The 20525-nt window shown below is 41.7% G+C and overlaps 1 protein-coding gene across 1 annotated transcript in view; it reads left to right on the forward strand.

Moving 5' to 3' along the window:
* Positions 1–20475, forward strand: part of PARVB (parvin beta) — a 52388-nt gene extending 31913 nt beyond the window's left edge. Inside the window, exons 7-13 of the mRNA XM_058022915.1 lie at positions 5118–5176; positions 6775–6794; positions 7992–8053; positions 9249–9317; positions 10214–10315; positions 11879–11951; positions 17422–20475. Coding sequence (XP_057878898.1) covers positions 5118–5176; positions 6775–6794; positions 7992–8053; positions 9249–9317; positions 10214–10315; positions 11879–11951; positions 17422–17498 — 462 coding nt within the window. The 3' untranslated portion in view covers positions 17499–20475. The remainder of the gene's footprint in view (positions 1–5117; positions 5177–6774; positions 6795–7991; positions 8054–9248; positions 9318–10213; positions 10316–11878; positions 11952–17421) is intronic.
* The last annotated feature ends 50 nt before the right edge of the window (positions 20476–20525 follow it).

Raw genomic sequence — 20525 nt, forward strand, 5'->3', positions numbered from 1 at the left:
CCACTGCCTCCCATCTTTTTGTCATTCAGAAAATATGTGTCCCACTTGTTTGGTGAGTCCCGTGCTTGGGAATGCATTTTTGGGTTGCACATGCTTAAATGAGACTCCAAGGACAGCACATCTTTAGTAGGTTTGGGGCCACCCTTTGCTATTGCAATAGCAAGCTCAAACATGACCAGTGGGATTTTGTATAAGGGAGCATTGGGCTTGTAATTTCTGTCACTCTGGTACAGTTTTTTTTGCCATGCATTTTTTGCAGAGAAGCCATTGAAACCTAAACAACACAGCAAGGAGTCTCAGCTCATAAAATCTCCCCAGTCTGGAATGCCTGTTAGCAGTGTGGTTTTTCCCCAATGACTTCATGTGCAGACTTAGACATGTTGTTTTCCTTGGCAAGCCTGATAGACTTTCATCATTTCTTTCACAGTCCTATGTTTTTGTTAGCTTTCCTTAGATATGGGAGAGAGATCTGATCTAAGGAACCCTGACTGCTTCCCCCCTGCCCTAGATACTGCTCTGGTTATTCCTTTCTCTGCTTTGTGTTGACCGTTCCTTCTACAAAGGCTCTACTTTCAAGCACCTGTACCTCTTCTTTTTCCTTGCCTTCTATCCCAGGGAAAGCTTCCCATGGGAACCCAGTTTTTCTCCCAGCTGCTGAACCCCAGGCAGATGTGTTCCAGCTGGCACTCTGCTCTGTTAATGCCTGTTTGCTGTGGCACTCACTCTGCAATTTACTGTTCCATCTGTGAGTTTCCTTTCAAGAATGAAGAGGATAAAGTGATCCCATGCCCTGTTTTGCAAACCTGGATCCCCTTACAAGATGCAGGGTGGTTGATTAGATGAGCTTCATTTTGCCTTATATTTAATAATGGTGTTTCCAGGTTGCCTGCCTGGATGCACTAGACGTGCAGGGTGTGATGTAAATGAGAAATTGATGGATGTTCCCTGGTTCATAATAAATGTGTGTATTATCTATAGGAGGTGGTTTTGAATTTAAGAACAGTGAGTTAGTTATAAAGTAACATGAATGTAAATAGGAGACAGATTTATTTTTAGATTTCTTTTGTCTGTCTTGGAAAGATAAGGAGGAATATATAAATATAAGCTGGTCAGCAGCTCTCTCACACCCTGATGTGAAAAACCTCCTTCTGCCCAGTACAGTCAAGTGTCTTCTATAACTGCTAAGGCAGAAAAAAATATGAGGTAGAGAGATAAAGCCTCCCTTTCCTTGTCCTTAGTTCAAGCTACAGAACCATCCACCTCTACAGCAGAAAGAAGGCTGTGGAGAAGGTTTTCACTTCTTTTCCTGTTGGAGGGATATAGAGGAGACTCCATCTGGCTCACCAGAGTCCCTGGATCTTGAGACTAGATGACAGGGTGACATAAAGGCTGACAAGCTAGGCAGGAGAGAGAGCAACACCTGTGTCCCCAAGGAGTCAGGTATAGTGGGGGTTAAGTCAAATCCTAGAGGCTCTTGCTCTTGGATCTAGAGCCTGGAGTGCTTGCAATGGGCATGGACACAGCTGGCCCTGTGCAAGAGGAGGCTTCTCTCAGCCCCTAACCCAATGCTAGGAAAAGCTTGCAACTCTTCATCTTTGTTTATTTAAATGGAAAGCAAAGGGTGGTATGAAACAGAGCGTGTTCATTCTGGAAAAAAAACCTTCTGCCTTCTAGTTTGGTAAACTGAATTTTTGTAGTTCAGCATCCATAATCTAGTCTAAAAATACATGCTGGTTCAGTAACACAGTTCTCTTTAAATGAACTTTGTTTGGTCTCTGATATTCTAATGACAAACAGAATGGTGATGAGGTGAATATTGTTCCTAATCCGAACAAGAAAACTACTATTAAGAAAATTATTGCCGCTATTACCAATTTGTTTTGAAGTGATCTCTTGTTACATATCCCAACAATGAACAGGGTTCTGTCAAACTACATCACAGTTAACATAAGGTGTTAACTGAGAGGTTTTCATTTAAATGCCTCTTTTTGCTTGGATATACATTTGAGGGGGTAAATAAACAGTTTAAGTGACTTCTGTGCAAATCTTTCAGAACTGACCCTGCAGCAAGACAGCCATGCAAGGTGCTGTGGGAGTATGGTGCAGGAACACACCCACATGAAATTTTCAAAACTAGCTAAGTCTCATTTTCATGGGTGACTTTGATTATTTTTATCCACTTGTTGAGCTGTCCTCACACTGTGCAGATTCCTGAGGTGCTTCTTCCCCAAAAGGACTGTGCTTACACCATGAAAATAAAGTGGTTTAGCAAGTGACTGCTCAGCCAAGATGTGTGCATTTCCACAGCCCATCCCAGAGCAATGCAGAGCACCTTATGAGCTTGTGTAAGTGCTATGGGCTCTTTTTTCCTCTTACTTTCAGTGTCCTAATGCACAAAGTGAGATAATATTATACAGCACATGGGAGGTGTTTATCCAGATCTCCACAGTTCCATGGTAATTCTGCCCTTCCATTAAATCCTTCTCTTCCTTTACCATCTTGCAGTGGCAGACTGAGACTTTCTTAAGGTGCTGCATATGTTTTTTTTAATTAAAAATAATTGATTTAGAGTCTGAGAAATATCTGTAGCTCAATCTAGGTCTGTCAAACAATGCACTATCCTTTTTTGTTCTGCACTGTTAGTTTGCTCAGAAACCCACAAGCGTTTTGGAGATGACTTTCTGTTTTACCTTCCTTGGCAGGAAGAACCTTTAGCTAGCTATCCATTTTTCCATATTTTGCTGAACAACTACAAGACCAGCCCAGCAGAAAACCACTTTTTATTACTTCATAATGGCCTCTGTGAGGGGCTATTTCATAATAGCCCCTCTCAAGAGCAGAGTTCCTGAAATAGTTACTTGGAAGTAACTTGAAAACCTCTTTGAAATCAACCTCCAGAACTAGTTTTCTTGCTGGTTTCTTTGTGTGAAGTAGGAAACTGGGGAATCATGGCAATGTATACCCAAGTTATTCAAGAAGCGTCCTGGCAGAGCAAGGGTTCAGGTGGGCCTTCTAGTTAAATTCTGTGAGCAGCTACTCTAAGTGCTGAGTTGAGAGTCTAGGGTGATACATGCTTTAATGCTGGTGTCACTCAACACATGCCTGTTCATTCCAGCCCTCCTCAGTGAGGGCAGGGAGGAGAGAAACTGTTGGTTTTGGTGGTGCTTCCAGTGAGGACTGAAAATACTGAGATTTTCTAGCTGACTCGACTGCCTGTTTTTCTAAATGAAAGCTTGCATGATGAAGAAATGCCCTAATTCAGGAAAACAAAAAAAAGTTCTCAGAATTAAGTGGAAAAAATGTGCTAAAGGCTCACTGTATTGGTTATTTTTGCAAGGCTCAGGAATTGTCATCCTTTATGCTTAACTCACGTCAGCCTCATTCTTAAAATTGCAGCATGTCCCAGCTTGGTGCTGCTGGGAGATCTGGGTTATTTTTACAGTAATTCCCTTTTAGTGTGAGTTGCAGACTGAAAGGTCAGAGCCAAGGCAGGATGAAGAATAAATGTGTCTGGTGCCAGTGGTGGAAGGAATCAACATTTTATCAAGGAATGACATTTGCTTTTGGATTGCAAGGTCAGGAGACCTAGGCTTGCTGTGAGAGAAACATGCTGGGCTGCCTGGGAGGGGGAACAGTGCTTCCTTTTCTACCAGCTGGGCAGCCAGTGCTGGAAACCATTCCTCTTTCTTATCAGGCACTTGGAGGCATTACTCACGAGTCATCACTTACTGAGGTTTTGTTCACAGGTTACACCATCTTCTCCCTGGGGTTCAGGGTGCCTGGAAGGTCCTGAGCCCTGTGTTAATAAAGCAGAGACGTGGTGGGATGGAATAAAGGCAGCATTGTTTTGTATGCAGGAAAACACTGCCCTGTCAGATGCCTCCTCATTTTTCCATCCATGCTGTCATGCTGGCTTTTCCCCCAAAGCTCCTGGCGCTGTTCCCATGGCTCCCTCGGGAGAGCAGGATGAGATAGGAGTGTGATAGGGAAGTGAGGGCTGTGCAGACGTGGCCAGCTGGCAGCACAAAGCCCCGGCAGGCATGGAGCTGTTACAGCTCCCTCCCTTCCAGCAGCTCTGCCTGCCTTCATTACTTCAGTAGGGAGTGGAGGGGCAGGAGCTCTTCTTACAGGTTTTTAGATTTCAATTCTCATTTCTCAAACTGCTTCTGGGGAAGGATGTGTTTCTCCTCAAAGCTGTTCTCCCTAATAAGTTCTTGCTTGAGGTTTGACTGAGATGGTAAAGATGTGCAGAGCTTGTGCCTGGGGGAGTTGTTTCCCTTAGCCCTCCCCTAAGTCATTCTGACAGAGCTGGTTCCGAGATGGCTGCTGAGATTTGAGCTCTTTCTGTCAGCTTTTTGAGCACGCAGAAGGGAGGAAAGAAATTCCTCTATTCAGGCATAGTTTTGAAAGGAACCCGTGGAGATGCTAAGCGAGTTTTTTCACTCAGGTGAAAGCACTTCCACCCTCTGAGGTATTTTGAAACTGTCTCAACACATGCTATTTCTCTTGGGTAGCGACTCCTTATTCATGCAGAAAATTATGCGAAGGAGAGACAACCTGGTATCAGGGAAGTGCTGAAATCATTAGCTGAGCTTTTTGTGCTCCCTGTGTTTCCTTGGAGGATGTGTGTGTCCGTGTCAGGTGTGTGGCAGTGGCCCCAAGTGCCATGCCTGCTCTTGGAGAGCTGTGCAGCACTCTGGAGCCCTGGCCTGGGCACAGCCATCTGTGTCATTTCAGTCCCAGAAGAGTCAGGCTGCCAGATGTGCTGAGCTGCTGGCAGGCACTGTGACACGACCAGCTGCCCTGCAGGGATCTAAAGTGGGGCTGACAAACTCCAAACTGTATTCTAGGCATGATGTTCACTGTGGTCTGAGGAGGAGGATTGCCAGTGAGGCGGTTAGCTGCAAATAGAGGTGCAAACACACATTTCTCAAACATCCCTGTGGCTGTCAGCCTGATCAATGCCACTGTTCTGGGCATGAATTCTCCTGTGTCAGCTGTTTCACCTCTGCCTTTGTGAAACTTAGTGAATTCGTCCAGTTCTGTCCTCTGGTGCTCTGAAAGATGCTGAATGAGCCTCTGATAAGCTTCTTTGCTAATTCCATCTTCCTTTCCAGAAACGTGAAGGCCTCCTTCAGACCACTCATGTTTCAGAGGAGCTGACGACCACGACAGAGTAAGCACAAAACGCTTCTGTGCAGGATGTGAGACCATTTCTAAGCATGAGGGAGAAGTTTAATCATCCCCCATTCTTGCTAAATTAATGAAATCCTTTCATGTGGTGTTTTTTTAACTACATGAAGATGACTTGGTCTCTGAAAATATGCTACAATGGAGAAGTGTCCTCTGGAAATTCTTGTCTCCTAGAAGCTTTTAACTGAAAGTGACTTATGTGAGTCTTTTTCCCCCCCTGCCTACTGGATGTAGCTATATATATGCTTTCTGCTTAGTGCTATTTTCTCTATGAAATGAAGGGCTAATGTAGATATTTTCGGGGAGAATTAGTTTGAAAAAAGGCAATTCTTTGACATAGCTCTCTGAACTGAAGTGATGCAGTTAGAACTGTAAGGAGAGAAGAGCTCAGCAAAAATAAATAAATAACCCTCTTCCCTCTCCAGTTTTTGTACCAGCTTACTTTGCTGTATGTTTTTACAGTCCTTTTTGTAAAGAGAAGGCTAGACATACATTTTGGCTTCAACTGAAAGCTGAGGTTTTCCTTCACATGGCCTGAAGGCAGCTTTTCTAAGAGGGGCTTACATGAACCCTCCCTCAGTGTATCCGTGTATTGGCTCCCTGTAGAGTTGGCTCAGCTTCCCATGGCTTTGAAGATAAAATGAAGCACCATGTGGTGCTTAGTGGGGAAGATCTTTCAGATGGAAACACACAGAAATGAGATCATAACATCTCTGTGTGGACATTAAAGATCTCATAGTGGTTTTTGTAGGATCAGAGCTCTGGCTCAGGTTTGTGGGCCAAAATTCCTCTTCTCTCTCCTATGCCCTTGAACAACGCAGTGAGCTTGTGCTCTTCTCCAGATGTGCTTTGCAAGATGTGATCTGCAGGCTGGGGCTTGGACATTTTTTAGCAAGAAAGATGTTTGCAGATTTGCCTGTGTGTTTTTTATACATATATTTTATGGAGCTAATTAATATTACGCAGTGTTAGGAGGTTACTGCTTAATGTGTTGCATATCCAGACACAAGTACACCTATGGAAAATGCAGTGATCAGCAGAATCCAACATTCACTGAATACTTTCCAATTCCTCTGTGCAAATCAGGGCCTGATTCTCAGCTGATAAACATCTGCATGTCTGGTGATGTCACTGGCTATGTATGTATTTCATACATGGCAGTTTTATTTACATAATGTTCACATAGAATGTGTTTTCTTCAGAGAAAACAGGTTAGAGTGAGATAGATGGCTTTGTTCTTGTAAGCTGTGTGGTTTAGATTATATTTGTGGAAATACACATACAAGCACTTTTAGTCACTCACCCTTCATCATAAAAAGTATGGATAAGAAGTCATAATTGTGTGCAAAATGTAATTAAGTATTTCCATTAATTTCAAATGGATTTCCCTGACTTCCCTGGTGCTCTGCTGGGGGCATTCCTGCAGCACATTGGGTCTGCTCTGTGATGTGCTCAGACCCCTGAGTCTGTACAAGTTGTTGGCCCTCTGCATATTAAAGGACAACTCCTTTTAGGGCCATTCTCTTCCCAGACTGATTATTCATGAACTAACTTCATGTTTTTGAATTCTCTGACTTGCAGGATGATGATGGGAAGATTTGGTAAGTAACAACTCTGAATTTTTTTTTTTTGTTTGATTTGTGTCAGGCACAGAAATCTGGTAATTTTTTTCTTTCAGCAGACCAAGACAATGGGTTGAGCAATTCCACTGGAATGTGTTGTGGGGGCAGGTTTTGTTACTCCATGCAGATATGGAGCATAATGGGTAGGACCAGGACCATTCCTTTGCATGGAGGATCTTATCTCCTTTGTAGTTTCTAGATTTTGAAGTTTAGGCCTTACCAGCTGTATGTCTGGTCTTCTAAACAAAACCCATTTCTTTTGCTGTTGCTGCTAAGAGATTTCCTTTTTTGAGTTTCTTTTTTTTTTTAGAAGCATTAAGTAATTTCTCATGTTAAGAAGTATGCTCCTGTAAGGGATGAAAAGAAGTAATTTATTTTCTTTATTTGCCTATTATGTCAAAACTATCATTTCTTTTCTTGCAGCATATCTACATTAAATATTAAAAAGGCACTGGAAAATAAGTAATGTCAGGGGCTAAATAATGTAACTTCAGATACCAAAAGAATTTAGATAATGAATGTTTGTTTATTTGACAGTAGAAAACTATTAAAATGTGTTCTGTAAATAAAAAGTATTTGATCATGGAAAAACTGTTAAAAACTATGTTGAAAACAGAATTGATTAGATATTGATAGACAGTGCTTTGAAGGTAGAAACATAATTTGAATCTTTATGCTGTCTGTAGACTTTGCTCTTCATACACTGCTGAAACAGAATTCCCTTGAGTTCAGTTCTAGGCTTTATTGATGTCAGGGATACTACCAGTAATTTTAAATTAACCTAATTAATGTCTGAATTTGACACTGAATGTGGATGCAACCATGGTTGTTTAAGTTAGGATTGGGATATAGTCAGAATTTGTGTTTCATTTTAATTTTTCTTTCATCCACATATTTTGTGTACCAATTTTGAAAGGCAGAAAAGTGAAATCGGTGAATATTTTTTAGTTAGTGAATTCAGTTAGAAATCAGTGAATATATTTTCAGTTACTTCTGAAATTCCCAGGGCAGTTTGCTCTTGCATATAGCCAGACACCAAAATAGGGTGCCTTTAGCTTGGGTCTCTGTTACGTGACTTTCTGAGGAGAAAAACCTTTAGGTTTTGGACAGGAAACCTGCTTTCCACACTTGTGCTACTGGAGGTGTTCTGATTTTAATTTTTTTCCCCCAAACCAGAGCGTGATGCCTTTGACACTCTTTTTGATCATGCACCAGACAAGCTCAGCGTAGTCAAAAAGGTAAAAAGTAAAATCCTAGCTTTATTTTCCACAATTTATTTATTGCAATGTTTTTGTGCTTTTGGAAAGATATTCAGAAGCATCCAGCAAATAACAGAAGAAGAATTTGAAGTAGTGAAAGGGGTGTTTATCCCCAAGGATCACTGTGTCAAAGCCAGGTGATGTTTTCCAAATGTAAAAATGTGATTCACCCATAAAGAAGTTTGCTGAATATAAAGCTTTTACAAAAGAGCTGCTTTTGCCCAGGTGCTAAGCACTTATTCCTACGGTCCCTTGGTTTGTCCTTTAAGGCTGAGCATCATTGCACAGCATGTCCATCCATATTTTTGGCATGGCTTTGTGTTAGAGCAGAGGGGTAATGTAGCTGTTTATCTCTCTCTGCCAGCTCTTGCTGCTTTGGGGGAATATATAAGAGACTCCATGTAGTTCCATCAGATAGTTGCAGCCTGGCTGTTAAGTTGCTTATTGGGAGAGCAGTATGTGAAGATCAGTGTTGTAAAATGTCCCTTCCCCTTGTGTGAAATAAAGGATGTGTGCTTTTAAAATAATGCTTTGAAGTCTCAGGAAGATTTTTATCTTTCCAGCCTGAAATGTCTTTTAGAAAAGTCCTTTTAAGTGGATAAAGAACTAACTTAACTCTTTGCACACAATAAAAGTGGTAACACTGTGCTATGTGTCCCTTCTGTAAGTGGTGTAAGTGGGCTGACAGATCTCTGTGCTTCAATCCATTGGCACAGGTCTGGTTTGTAATGGCAGGATTTGCATCAGGAATAGGAATCCCAGACCTGGGCTACATCCTGGCTGTAATCCATGTGCTGATTGCACACATCCCTCCAGGAACAGAGTTGTGTGCACACCACTGTGCTGTTGGCACCTTCAAGAACCTTAATAAATTACTGGGGACAGTAAATGCACCTAGTGCCCACTTCATCTTCAGGCTCTGATGTCATCACAACACTTTCCCAGGCCACTAAAGTTTGCCTGATGTGCTGGGAAAGCTGCATGTAACAGCACCATCTGCTGAGTTCTGGCATCTGGTGCAAACAAATAAGTCCTGCATACTTATATGTGCAAAAGCAGGCAGCAAACATGCCTATTGTGTTTTTAAAAATGTCTTCAAAGATTATGTTAGCTCTTTCACCTCAGCACTGAGTGTAGTGTCTGACATCACTGTTTCTGCTGTTTTTTTTAATAGTCTCTGATCACCTTTGTGAACAAACACTTGAATAAACTCAATTTGGAAGTAACAGAGTTGGAAACCCAGGTAGGAAGCTTTGTCTTCTTGGATGTAGTCTGTGTAAATTGCAGATTTTCAAACATGGCTTGGCTAAGAAGAAGCAGATCTTCTTTCCAGAGTTTACTGAGCCATGAGAGATGGTTATCTTACTGTCCCAGCAAAATGATAAGCACAGTATCCAGAGAATTATACCAGGAGTATGGGTAATTCATTTGAGCCTGGCTTGGTGTAATACCAGTCATTCATTCACTGCTATTTTACAGCTTTGCTGAAATAAATGGGCAACTGGATTTGATCTGTCACAAGAAATTGTTGCCTCAGCCATACCCAAGAATTTGATTTTTAGAGGATGTCGCATGTGCCATATCATGATCACAAGTGGGAAGTCTTAGAACTGCATAACATTATCCCCCTTAGCCACTCAGTAGCCATCTGGTCTGGTAGGAACACTGAATAGGGTGGCTGAAAATATGTAGGATTTTATTCAGTATTTTCTGAAACCATAAACAATCTATTTTGACTTTGGGGAAAAAATTCTTTTATTAAATTCAACTTCGTACCTGTGACAGGGGAGACTTATTTTCAAGATTTGATTAAGGGCAAAGATTTGAATGTCTAACACACACAATTTAAGAGGGATTGTGGTTGAAATTACCTGATACTGTAGCAGTAGGACTGGGAGTATATAATGTGCCCCAGGAAGTTTGGGGTTTTTTTAACTACTGCTGTGAAGTTGGCAGGATTCCTCAAGCAAATTAAATGAACATGAGGAAAGCAAGAAAAGACTCCTGAACCATCTCACACTTCTGTGCTAGCAAAAAAAAAAAAATCATCTAAATACATAATTTGGGCCAAGCATTCTTTCTTCTTGTTTATGAATGGTGATTTACAAACAGATGCTTTCTCCTCATATTTCTCTTTAGTTTGCAGATGGTGTTTACTTGGTTTTGCTCATGGGTCTCCTTGAGGACTATTTTGTTCCTCTTCACAACTTCTACTTAACACCTGAAAGTTTTGATCAAAAGGTGGGTAGAAACTCCAGGTTATGCTCCTTCTGCATTATTATCACATGTTTTTTTTCCAATTGTTTTATCTTTTCTCCTTGTGCCAGGTGAAACTGAAGCTGGTATATTTTCTTCTGAAGATCTAGCAAATAGGCTGTGGCACTTGATGGTTAAAACCTCTAAAAATTATGAAATGAATGGGTAAATTCCTCATAGTTAAGGAAGAAAGATACTCTGTTCCTGGCATCAGACAACACATAAAGCTTACTAAAGTCCAGGGTGAATGCTTACAGTAATGAGTGCTCTGTACTGTATAGTACTTTGCAAAACCAAAGTAATTTTTTAGATTGTAGTACTGCCTGAAATGTGCTTCTTGTGCTCACAATGAGAAAAGTATTTAGGCTGTGTTTTCATGTCACAACCAAAAGTTTGCCTCTGTCTGCACTTGGTCCCAGACCTGCACATGCATCTGTGTATATTTGGTGATGGTGTATCAGAATACCCTGAGCCTGGTCCTGCTGCAGTCCTGCAGGTGCCCCCTGCTTTTCATTGTGCCAGGTTCTGCAGGGCAGAGGACAGATGTTGGCTGAGCTGCAGCAGGAGGAGGCTAGGTCAAAAAGGGAAACATTGGCTAAAGTTTAAAGATGGAATGCTTTGTGAGTGTTTTTAAAATGGGGTTTTCATATTGGCTCCTGCACACGTTGTTGCTGTCAGCCCCTCAGCAAAGGTGCATCTCTGGAAAGGATAGTCCTCTACTACATCTCACACATCTCTTAGTGCTTTTTCTTGCTTCTTTATCCCATTGTCTTCAATTTTTGCTCTTGTTGAAATGCAGGATGCTGAGTTGCAGCCAGCATCTGTTTGGTTACAATTTTATTACTAATGGTTGGAATTCATAAAGATTATCCAGTATTACAGAAGTGTGGTTTTGTTTGGAGACTTAGCCTTGAGGAATGGGGATTTGTAAACTGAAGAAGGAGAGGTAGACTCTGTGTTTTGGGGGGGGAAAAATATCATGTTGGAAGTGATTGGTTTTGTCACAATGAATAAGGAGGAACTGCAGCAGGTAAAAGAGATTATTAATAAAGTCCTGAGTAGTAAACTATGTCTCTCCAGAACTGTCATGTGCAGTGACAAAACTGCACAGAATTCATAATGTTAATTACCTTGCCTAAATTTCAGTAAGTGTGGACAAGAAATCTGCTGTGCAGATCTCTTTAAATTGTAATTTTTGTTCCTCAAAGGAGAGATTAAATGAAGACACCTGCCTTCTTTCACTTTCTCTTTTGGTCCATTTTCTTTTCTTGGAATTTGTGCAACTGTGTGATCTCCAGGGGCTTGTTCAGAAACTCTTTATGTACAGTTGTGCTTAGCTTATTTTGCAGATTCTCTGCCACCCAGGAGCTGCTGTCACCAAGCACTTTATGGTTCTGCTATGCTTAATCATGTAAATGTTTAATATTGATTTAAATAGAATTATTATTTAAATAGAAGTACAGAGAGAATAAAGCTTCTAAAAATTTTTGATTAAAGGCTTTTGATGCCTATATAACTCTGAGATTCTAAACCTTTTATATCTTTCAGGTGCACAATGTTTCTTTTGCTTTTGAGCTGATGCAAGATGGAGGCCTGAAGAAGCCAAAAGCTCGACCTGAAGGTATGGATGTGCCACGTGGCTTTAAACTGTATATAAAGTCATCAGGGCATGTTTATTTCAAGTGCAATTCCATTCAAAGTAGTAATAGTACCACAAAGTGGAGCTATGAATGGGCCCCTTGAGGGTTTTCCAAAGGATTCACTGTCTGTGCCTGGGGTATATCCTGCCCATGCTTCTTGTCTGGAGCAGATTCACTGAGGTGTCCAAGTGGAGCTTTAGTGAGTCATTCAAGAGCTGTTCTGTGCTACATGATAAATTCAGCTGGTGTTTTCAATAACAATCCAAGCAGAAAGCTTTTCATGGTCTAATTCTCGTAATTCTTGCAGCTGGTGCTAGTCTGAACTCCTGTGATTGGATTTCAGTGACATATAACTGGAAGGCTTTAAGGGTTTTTTTAGGAGAACCAGTACAAAAAACCTTCTTCATTTATGTGGATGTAGGGGTTGGAACTAAAAAGTGTAAAACCCAGGTTTTCCCGTTAAGTCTCTGAACTTCAAAATTATTTAATAACTTTAATAATTGATGAGGTCTGCATTGTTCCTTGCACTAGGGATAAAAAGAGGAATTAAAACTTTATGACTGCTAAATGAGCAATTTTTATTCCTGATGTTACAGACTTTGTGTTACAAGCTTCTGCATAACAGAGGAGAATGAGGACCCCGCAAGAAACATTTGTTCTGACTTAAAATGGGAAAAATTGTGATAGTAAATAAATTAACAAAGAGTGGAGATGGTTGTAGAAGGGAGAAAAGGCAAAAGACAGTATTAAATGGCTTATACATGCTCTCAGTACGTTGTTGTAAACTGGGGAATGAAAAGTGCTCCTGAAGAATGCTGAAAAGAATGATGAAAACCACAAGAGGTTACATTTTCATGAGGCTTTCTTACATTATCATGAATAGTAAAACACTATACCAGATCTTGCTTGTGGAGATTCAATAAGGAGCAAAATATGCTTTTAAGTGTTTTACTGGTTGAAAATGTAATTAATATAAGCTGGAGAGCCAAATTAGCTCATACAACATTCCTTTTTTGCTTTTTGCTGCTGCAAGATGTACCATCTCTTGTATGTTTTCCTTCCTCTTCTCTGTGTATGGCCATTCCTGGCAGCAGTTCCCAGCTGTTGGAGTGAGTGTGCTCGTGTGGTATCTGTGAAACTGACTGTGGCTCCTGAAAAACTGCTCCCCTGGAGAGGACAGTCACATCTTGGGAATGGCTTGTCACCGTAGTGTCATTTGTAGGATCTCATCATGTATTGCAATATGTCTTTCACAGAACAGTAATTAATTTTGACAGAGAATCTTAAGTTCTGCCAAAGAATTCTGTGTATAGTTATGCTCTGTTAATGCCACACTCTGATCCGTTGTTGGTCATCAATAGGCTGGGAACCCTGTCAGGTGAATCCATGCTCTTTAGCATGAATTGGGTAGTAAATGCCTCTTGGATTAGAATCATAGAATTGGAAAAGACCTCTAAGACCATTGAATTCAAGCATTAACTCAGAACCATCATGTTCACCACTAAGCCACATATTCAAGGGGCACATCTACACAGCTTCTAAATTCCTGCAGGGATGGGGGATGCACCACTTCCCTGGGCAGCCTGTTTTGATGCTTGGCAACCCTTTTGCTGAAGGAATTTTCCCAATACTCAGTTGGGGAAACCTGCCCTGATACAACTTGTGGCCATTTCCTCTCATCCTGTCCCCTGTCCCCTGGGAGCAGAGCCTGATCCCCCCCAGCTGTCCCCTCCTGTCAGGGAGTTGTGCAGAGCCAGAAGGGCCCCCCTGAGCCTCCTTTTCTCCAGGCTGAGCCCCCCCAGCTCCCTCAGCCCCTCCTGCTGCTCCAGCCCCTTCCCCAGCTCCGTTCCCTTCTCTGGACACGCTCCAGCCTCTCAATGTCATTTCTGATGTGAGATTCCCAAAACTGCCCCCAGGATTTGAGGTAGTGGGCTGTGGCAATGTTCACAGGGGTCCCAGGATGAGGGAAGAGATGAGAATCTTGACTCCATGTTTCAGAAGGCTGATTTATTATTTTATGATATATATTATATTAAAAGAAAATTATATACTGAAACTATGCTAAAAGACAAGAGAAAGGAGACATCAGAAGGCTTGAAAGGAATAGAAAGGAATGATAATAAAATCTTGTGACTGCTCACAGCCTCAACACAAGTGGCTGTCATTGGTAATCAAGTGAAAAGAATTTCACATGCTGGGTAAACAATTCTCCAAATCACATTCCAAAGCAGCAAAACATGGAGAAGCTGAAGCTTCTCATCTTCTCAGGAGAAAAGACTCTGGCAAAAGGATTTTTCATAAAATATGTCTGTGAAAGTGGGCCTTTCTGTCCAACCAGTTTAATTACTTGTAGGATTTAAGGAAAAACATTGTCTAGAGCAGAACATTGTTTTTATCCCCACAGCTCATGCTTCTGCAGTGCTTGGAAGAAATAGGTCCTGTTAAATCTTGCATGTGTCTGTGTACAGGTGTAAACAGAAAGAGACCATACAGGTCATCTCCTCTTCTCTGTTCTTCCAGCCAAATTCAGTGGATTGGGCCAGCAGCAGAACTTGGTGCTGAGTTATTGCAGCAGAACTATGTTGTGGTAGATTAATTTAGTATCCTCTAATGAGGTTGTTATGGACTGTGAGAGGTTTTAAATTAATGGATTATTTTAAAGTAATTTTAGAGTGTATGGTCACTTTCAGTTAACATTTTATTAGTTGTTGCTGTTGGTAATGATATAGCTGTGCACATTTGTGGTGGTTTGACCAGGAAGAAGTGGGAAGTCTGGGATGTTGTGGTCAAACCAATGGGTGCTTCGATTTTGATATTGGCACCTGGGATAGCCAGTGGGTTTTAGGACACACCTCCGAGAACACCCAGGGGTTAAAAGCAGAGCTTCGGCCCTGGGAGGGTCTCTTGGGACTTCGAGGGACGCAGGTCGGAGCTCTCCCCTGTCCAGCCGCTGCTGCTGGGCGGGGGAGGGGCAGCCATGCGGTAGGCCTGGGCCTGGACAGAGATGGGAGGTGAGGAGGCCTTGGAGGATGGAAGGGTGGAGAGCAACAAGAGACATCGGGCAGCCATTCCCCCCCCCCCCCCCCCACTTGGAGAGAGAGAGAGAGAGAGTGCAGCCTGTGTCCTTATCTCGAACTCATGTGCTGGTAGCAGGCAGCCCAGCTGAGGAGATGGGAGGGGGGGGGTGCAGCCAGGAGTCCAGCTGCCTGGAGGAGTTTTTTAACCCTTTTTTGGACAATGAAAGCCTTACAGAACATTAACCCTTCCTAGACGAGTGATAAGAGTGGAGGAGGATGAAGGAAATGAACGAGTGATGGAGGTCTGAACCAGAGAGAGAGAGAGAGTGAGTGAGAGATGTTGAAAGAATGGAGAAGATGGAGTGGCATTTTATGCTGGACTCTTTTGTGTAGCCATGGACAGAGCCATGTTTCCATGTGATACAGAGACTGAGTCCAGGGGGAGAAATGTCCCAGTGCCAAAGAAGATTCAGTGTGGGTACCCCTTGGCCCCAGGGGGTATATAAAATATGGGGGGGACAGATGTCCCAAAGGTGAGAAGGTGAGATACTGGGCTTTTCTGGAACTGGACAAAGCATCCTTAAAAAGACAACCCTGGAAGTAGTCCTGATCCCTGTTCGGTGGTGAGAGCACCGGAACAAGGACGGAAAAGGCCACCACGACACATGGAAGGACTCCCTCTCCTCTTGAGGAACTAAAAGTTTGAGCATTCTAAAGGGTGGTGTTGGACCCAGAACTGGTGATTTTGGAGGATGTATTGTATTTGGAATTTAGGGGGGAGGAGGGGGAGAGTGTTTTTTGTGAGGTTTTCATTTTCCTCGTGTTTTCTTTTTTTTTTCTTTTGTGTGTAGTTTAGTAATTGTTTGTGTGTAGTTTAGTTAATAAACTTTTCTTTATGTTTAAGCTGGAGCCTGCTTTGCTCATTCCTGGTCACATCTCACAGCAGACACCGGGGAGAAGGTGTACTCATGGGGGCTCTGGCTTTGCCAGGCCAAAACCATAACATATCTTATCTTATTATAAGAAGCAGGAGGCTAAGAATGGTTATTCTTGGAAATACCTGTTAGACACTAATCATTAAGCAACACTGCAGTTGCCTACCAGGGAGGATGCACTGCACACTCTGTAGTCTAATGCAGCAGTCTAAGACATAACAAGGTCTGAAAGTTAGGGAAATGGTAAACTGGAATTACAGTATAAGTTTTGCAGCAGTTGTTATTAACCATCGGTCTGTATTATCAAGGAATGGAGATGGAACTTTCACTACTGGAAGATAGAAAAAAAGAAAAATAAGAAAACATTCAGCATTAAACTTGTGTTTTAATTTGGGTTGGCTTGTTTTAATTTGGGTATCAACTTTCTGTGATACCTGGAAAAATTAGAAGTTTTGTATTTCAGTTTTCTGGATAGACATTTTTTTTTCTGGATGCATGACTTCACAGCAATTAGGATCTTTCTTTGGGGCAGGAGAAGATTCTTCTGCAAATGTGAACTGAAAATCGTAAATGAAATATGTAAAATAATACAGGCAAAAAGGGTAGAAAGAATATTTAAGAGATTATTGAAAATGCCAGATGAAGTGTGGGGATAAAGAGTGGTATCCATTGTGAGGTGGGAGGGAAGGATGGAGAGGTTCTGGCAATGAGTCTTCAAAGCAGACAGTGGGGGGGTTTCCCTTGGACCTCACATTAATTGTGCTTGGTCTCTTAACAGTTTGCTGTCTTCCTAGGACTTCTGATGATTTTTAAATTATCTGTTCTTCATCACTTCTGCTTCCATATATATTGGTCACTGTGTATTTTTTGCTGCTTCCTACTCATTTCTCTCATGTTATATTCAAACTTTCTTTCTACCGTTTCAGCCTTCTCTGTCCTGTGCCTCCCCTCAGAATCCCTGCATTCTTGGCATTTTATTGTAGTATAGGTGGAGAGGTGCTAACAGGAAAGGTTTTACTTGAGAGCTGTCCCTGACCTGTTCCCTGGCCTACCATGGCCAGAAGAGTTATTAAATAATAAAAAGCTTGGAGTCTGCTAAGGATACAGGCTTTGTTAATTCATGGACCATATCAGAGCTGTGGATGTGGTTCAGTACCTCAGGATATGCATGACTGCTTGTTCACTGCTTCTGTGGTCCGGGAAGTCATTAGGAGTATTTCCCAAAGCCTTTATCCCAGGTCTCTGACAGAAGCAGACTTTCTCTGTAGCCAGTTTTACCTTCCTGTTTCCCAGGGAGAAGTCAGCTGTGACTGTGTGATTGTAAAGCTGTTTTGAAGCAAATTGTGCAGGACATTTAAAAGGCTTGGGGAGATCAGAAATCTGTGGATTTTTTTTTATTCACAATTCCATCAGCTCAGAGAAGTGCAGACTTCTGTTCCTGTCAGGACAAATGAGGGAAAACACAATGCAAATTAAGGATTTCTCCTTTTCTTCCACAGATGTTGTCAACTTGGACCTGAAGTCTACCCTCAGGGTTCTGTACAACCTTTTCACCAAGTACAAGAACGTTGAGTGATCCTGGAAGCTTGTGAGACTCTTCATCCTTCAGCCTCCCCAGGCAGAAGTTACAATAAACACGCCCTCTGCATGCTCCCATTGTGCCTTATGCTATGCACTTCTTGCATTCTTCCTACAGCTGATGTGTTCTTTCTGTAGCTGTTTGCAAGACAATCCCACTAAAAATGATGCATGTATATTCTCCAGGTCACTTGAAAATGTGTAGGTATTTCACACTTTTGCCAAATGGATCTGTTGTAACCCACAAATGTTCTTTTGAGAAAGGAAATACACCACTAACTATTTTAATAAGCAGGGAGAACATGAGACTTTCCTCATGGCTCAAGATTCTTTACTTATGCAGAAGACTTTCTTTTGCATACTCCTTGGTTGCAACTGGCATTTGATGATTTTCCAGGCTTAGAGTGTTAACAGTAGAAAATCACCTTTGGAATTTATTTAGAAGCTGAGCCTTTTCTATTAAAAAAGGGTTTGTGTGTTCTGTTGGGTGGGTTGGCTGAGGGGAATTACAGGCACTGTCTGAAGCTAATGGCAAAAGCTTCAGTTTTTGTGTTCACCTCTTTCTACTCAGTGTTATTTCCATTCAGTGTTTACACAGAATAAGTCTTGCAATGGGATTACCAACTAATCCTTTGGTGTCTATTTTTTATTTAATCTCTTCTAGGAGAAAATTTGGTTGCTAGGGCCACTGTCACCTGTTAGGCAGCTTCAGTCAGGTTGGTCCAGAGCTGGTCACACAGGCACAGGCTGGGTTAGTGCATTTTCCCCTGTCCTTCCTGAAACTAACAGATGGAATGTGCTGGAGCAGGAGCTATCTGAATGGATTTTTGAGGAGAGCTTTGTGGAGGAAATGGGATTGGCAATTTCAGAGTAAATGATATGTGGAATATGCATTCAGTATCACCCTTTTCCTTTGAGCACACAGAGGAGAGATTTGATTGCTGCTTTTATGTATCACAGCAGCAGCTTTTGTTTTATGGGCATCCACTGTTTATGGGCTGAAACACTAGGCAGAGTGCCCTGAAGGAGAGCAAGTGCAATTGCTCTGCTCCATAGGCTCACTTGAGTCCTGTTGTAAGTCAGCGTCTTCTTTCCCTAAATTTCAATTTTTTTGCACCAAATATTATTTGCCTTTGAGCTCAGATTCAAGAGAAAACATGCTATTTGAACAGTATAATTTTACAATTGGGATTTTCTCCTTCCCTTCTCAAACACTTTCATCTCAGAGGGAGAGAAATGAACTTCTGCTTCTTTGCTTTGTGTTTTTGGGTTCTCAGTTCTAGTATTTGGATTACTTGGATCACCTTCCCTCACACCTCTAAAAAAAAGAAAGATGGAAGGAAGTTGCCCTTTTTTTGCATGAAAAATTCAGATCTCCTGTGCTCTGCAAGGCTCTCTGGGGAATCTTTGCATGCCTGTGCTTTAGGAAGGAGCTGACCTCTCACTGTTTATACTGAGCCTGGAACAAGGATGTGCAGTTCATATGGGGCCACTGAACTCCACCACAACACCAACAGAGGAGACTTGCACCAGGAGAAATGCTAAGGCCTAGTGGACAGCTCTCCTGGCAGGTGAAGGAAATTGGTCTAACTTTTGTGCTGAGAAATAAAGGTATCATGAGGCTTGAAGGTCACTGAGCTGAAAAGTCTCTCAAACTTTTAGTTGAATGCAGGGTTATTTGCAGGAAGCAAGTCTGTTAAATAGTTACTATTCCATCCTCCTTCCTTCAGGTGGAGGTGCCAGCTCTGTTTATATTCTCTGAGTTTCTGGGAAAGACCTCCAGAGAGTGGAGTTTTTGAAATTGCAAGCAGTATTAATATCAAAAGCAAACAGAAGATAAAAAGAAGACATGAGTGAGGGTGATTTGGCTTTAGAAAGGGGAATGGTTGTTTCTGAGCTGGGATCATAGAGCTGGCATCTTCAGGGCACAAGCAGAGGTGAGCAGGTTATGACAGGTTATGAAAGAGTGTTTTGTTGAATCCTGTGTTTCTGGTCCCCTTGCTACAACCACAGGTCTCCTTTAGCATTCCTTCTGTTAATGTCCCTGTCAGCAGGACTGCGCCTGGATCAGAAGTCACAGCCTGTTCTGTTATGGTCTTGTTTGTTGGTTGATGTTGCACAGGGAAAATACTTTTTTCATTCCTTGGCTCCTGGCTGTCTGGCCAGCTCACTGTTCTGTAGACACTGTATTTATTTTTAACCAGATTTGTGAGCAGGGCAGATTGAGCTGAAGTGTGGCTTCATCCCAGTGAGCCCAATTTCCAGGAGAAGCCATGTAGGTAAAGCTTCTCTGAACACCTGCTTTTGTCCTGCCTTTCTGTGACACATGCACCATAATTCTTTGCCTCTCAGAAAGCTGAGTCAGTGTTAAAGATGTTATTCATTATCTTTTTGTGTTACTGGGGGTTTTACATATGGGTACCAGTCTGAATCCTGTTGAGTTCATCTCGAACGCTGAATGCTCTGCAGCATTAAAGCTCCCACATTTGTAAGTGCTTAATGAATGTCTGTCTTTTCCTGTCCATACAACTTGACTTTTAGGTGCATTTACTTGACACACTCAGTTACAGTGAGCTCTATTACCACTGAAAAAGCTCAGATAGTCCTCAGCTTCATTCTGTTTTTCAAGATGAAAAATGGACAGTAGCAGATTTTTTTAAAATCAGTTTAAACTGTCCAGGATTTCTTACCCCTCTTCCCCACACCCCAGTACTGTCAGTATTAATGTGTTTTTTAAGAGTCTTTTCTACTGTTTTTAACAGTGTTTACTCTGGATTTTCTAACTACTAAAAACCAGCCTTGCAGATAAAATTCTGGACTTGTCATATGTTGGAGATATCCATCTTAGTGATGAGTTGTGTACTGTAAGCAAGTTACAATGCAATGCTATGTTTGCTAAAATTCACAGCAGGAGTGTTTATGCATGGTTTTTGACAGTTGTACTATTTATTCAAATAAACAAATAATGATCACTATGTTTTCTACTTTTTTTTTATTCTCAGTGGAAATATCTGTGGGAAGAACT

The sequence above is a fragment of the Melospiza georgiana genome, chromosome 4 (assembly GCF_028018845.1).
Source record: "Melospiza georgiana isolate bMelGeo1 chromosome 4, bMelGeo1.pri, whole genome shotgun sequence".
In the NCBI taxonomy this organism is placed as follows: domain Eukaryota; kingdom Metazoa; phylum Chordata; class Aves; order Passeriformes; family Passerellidae; genus Melospiza; species Melospiza georgiana.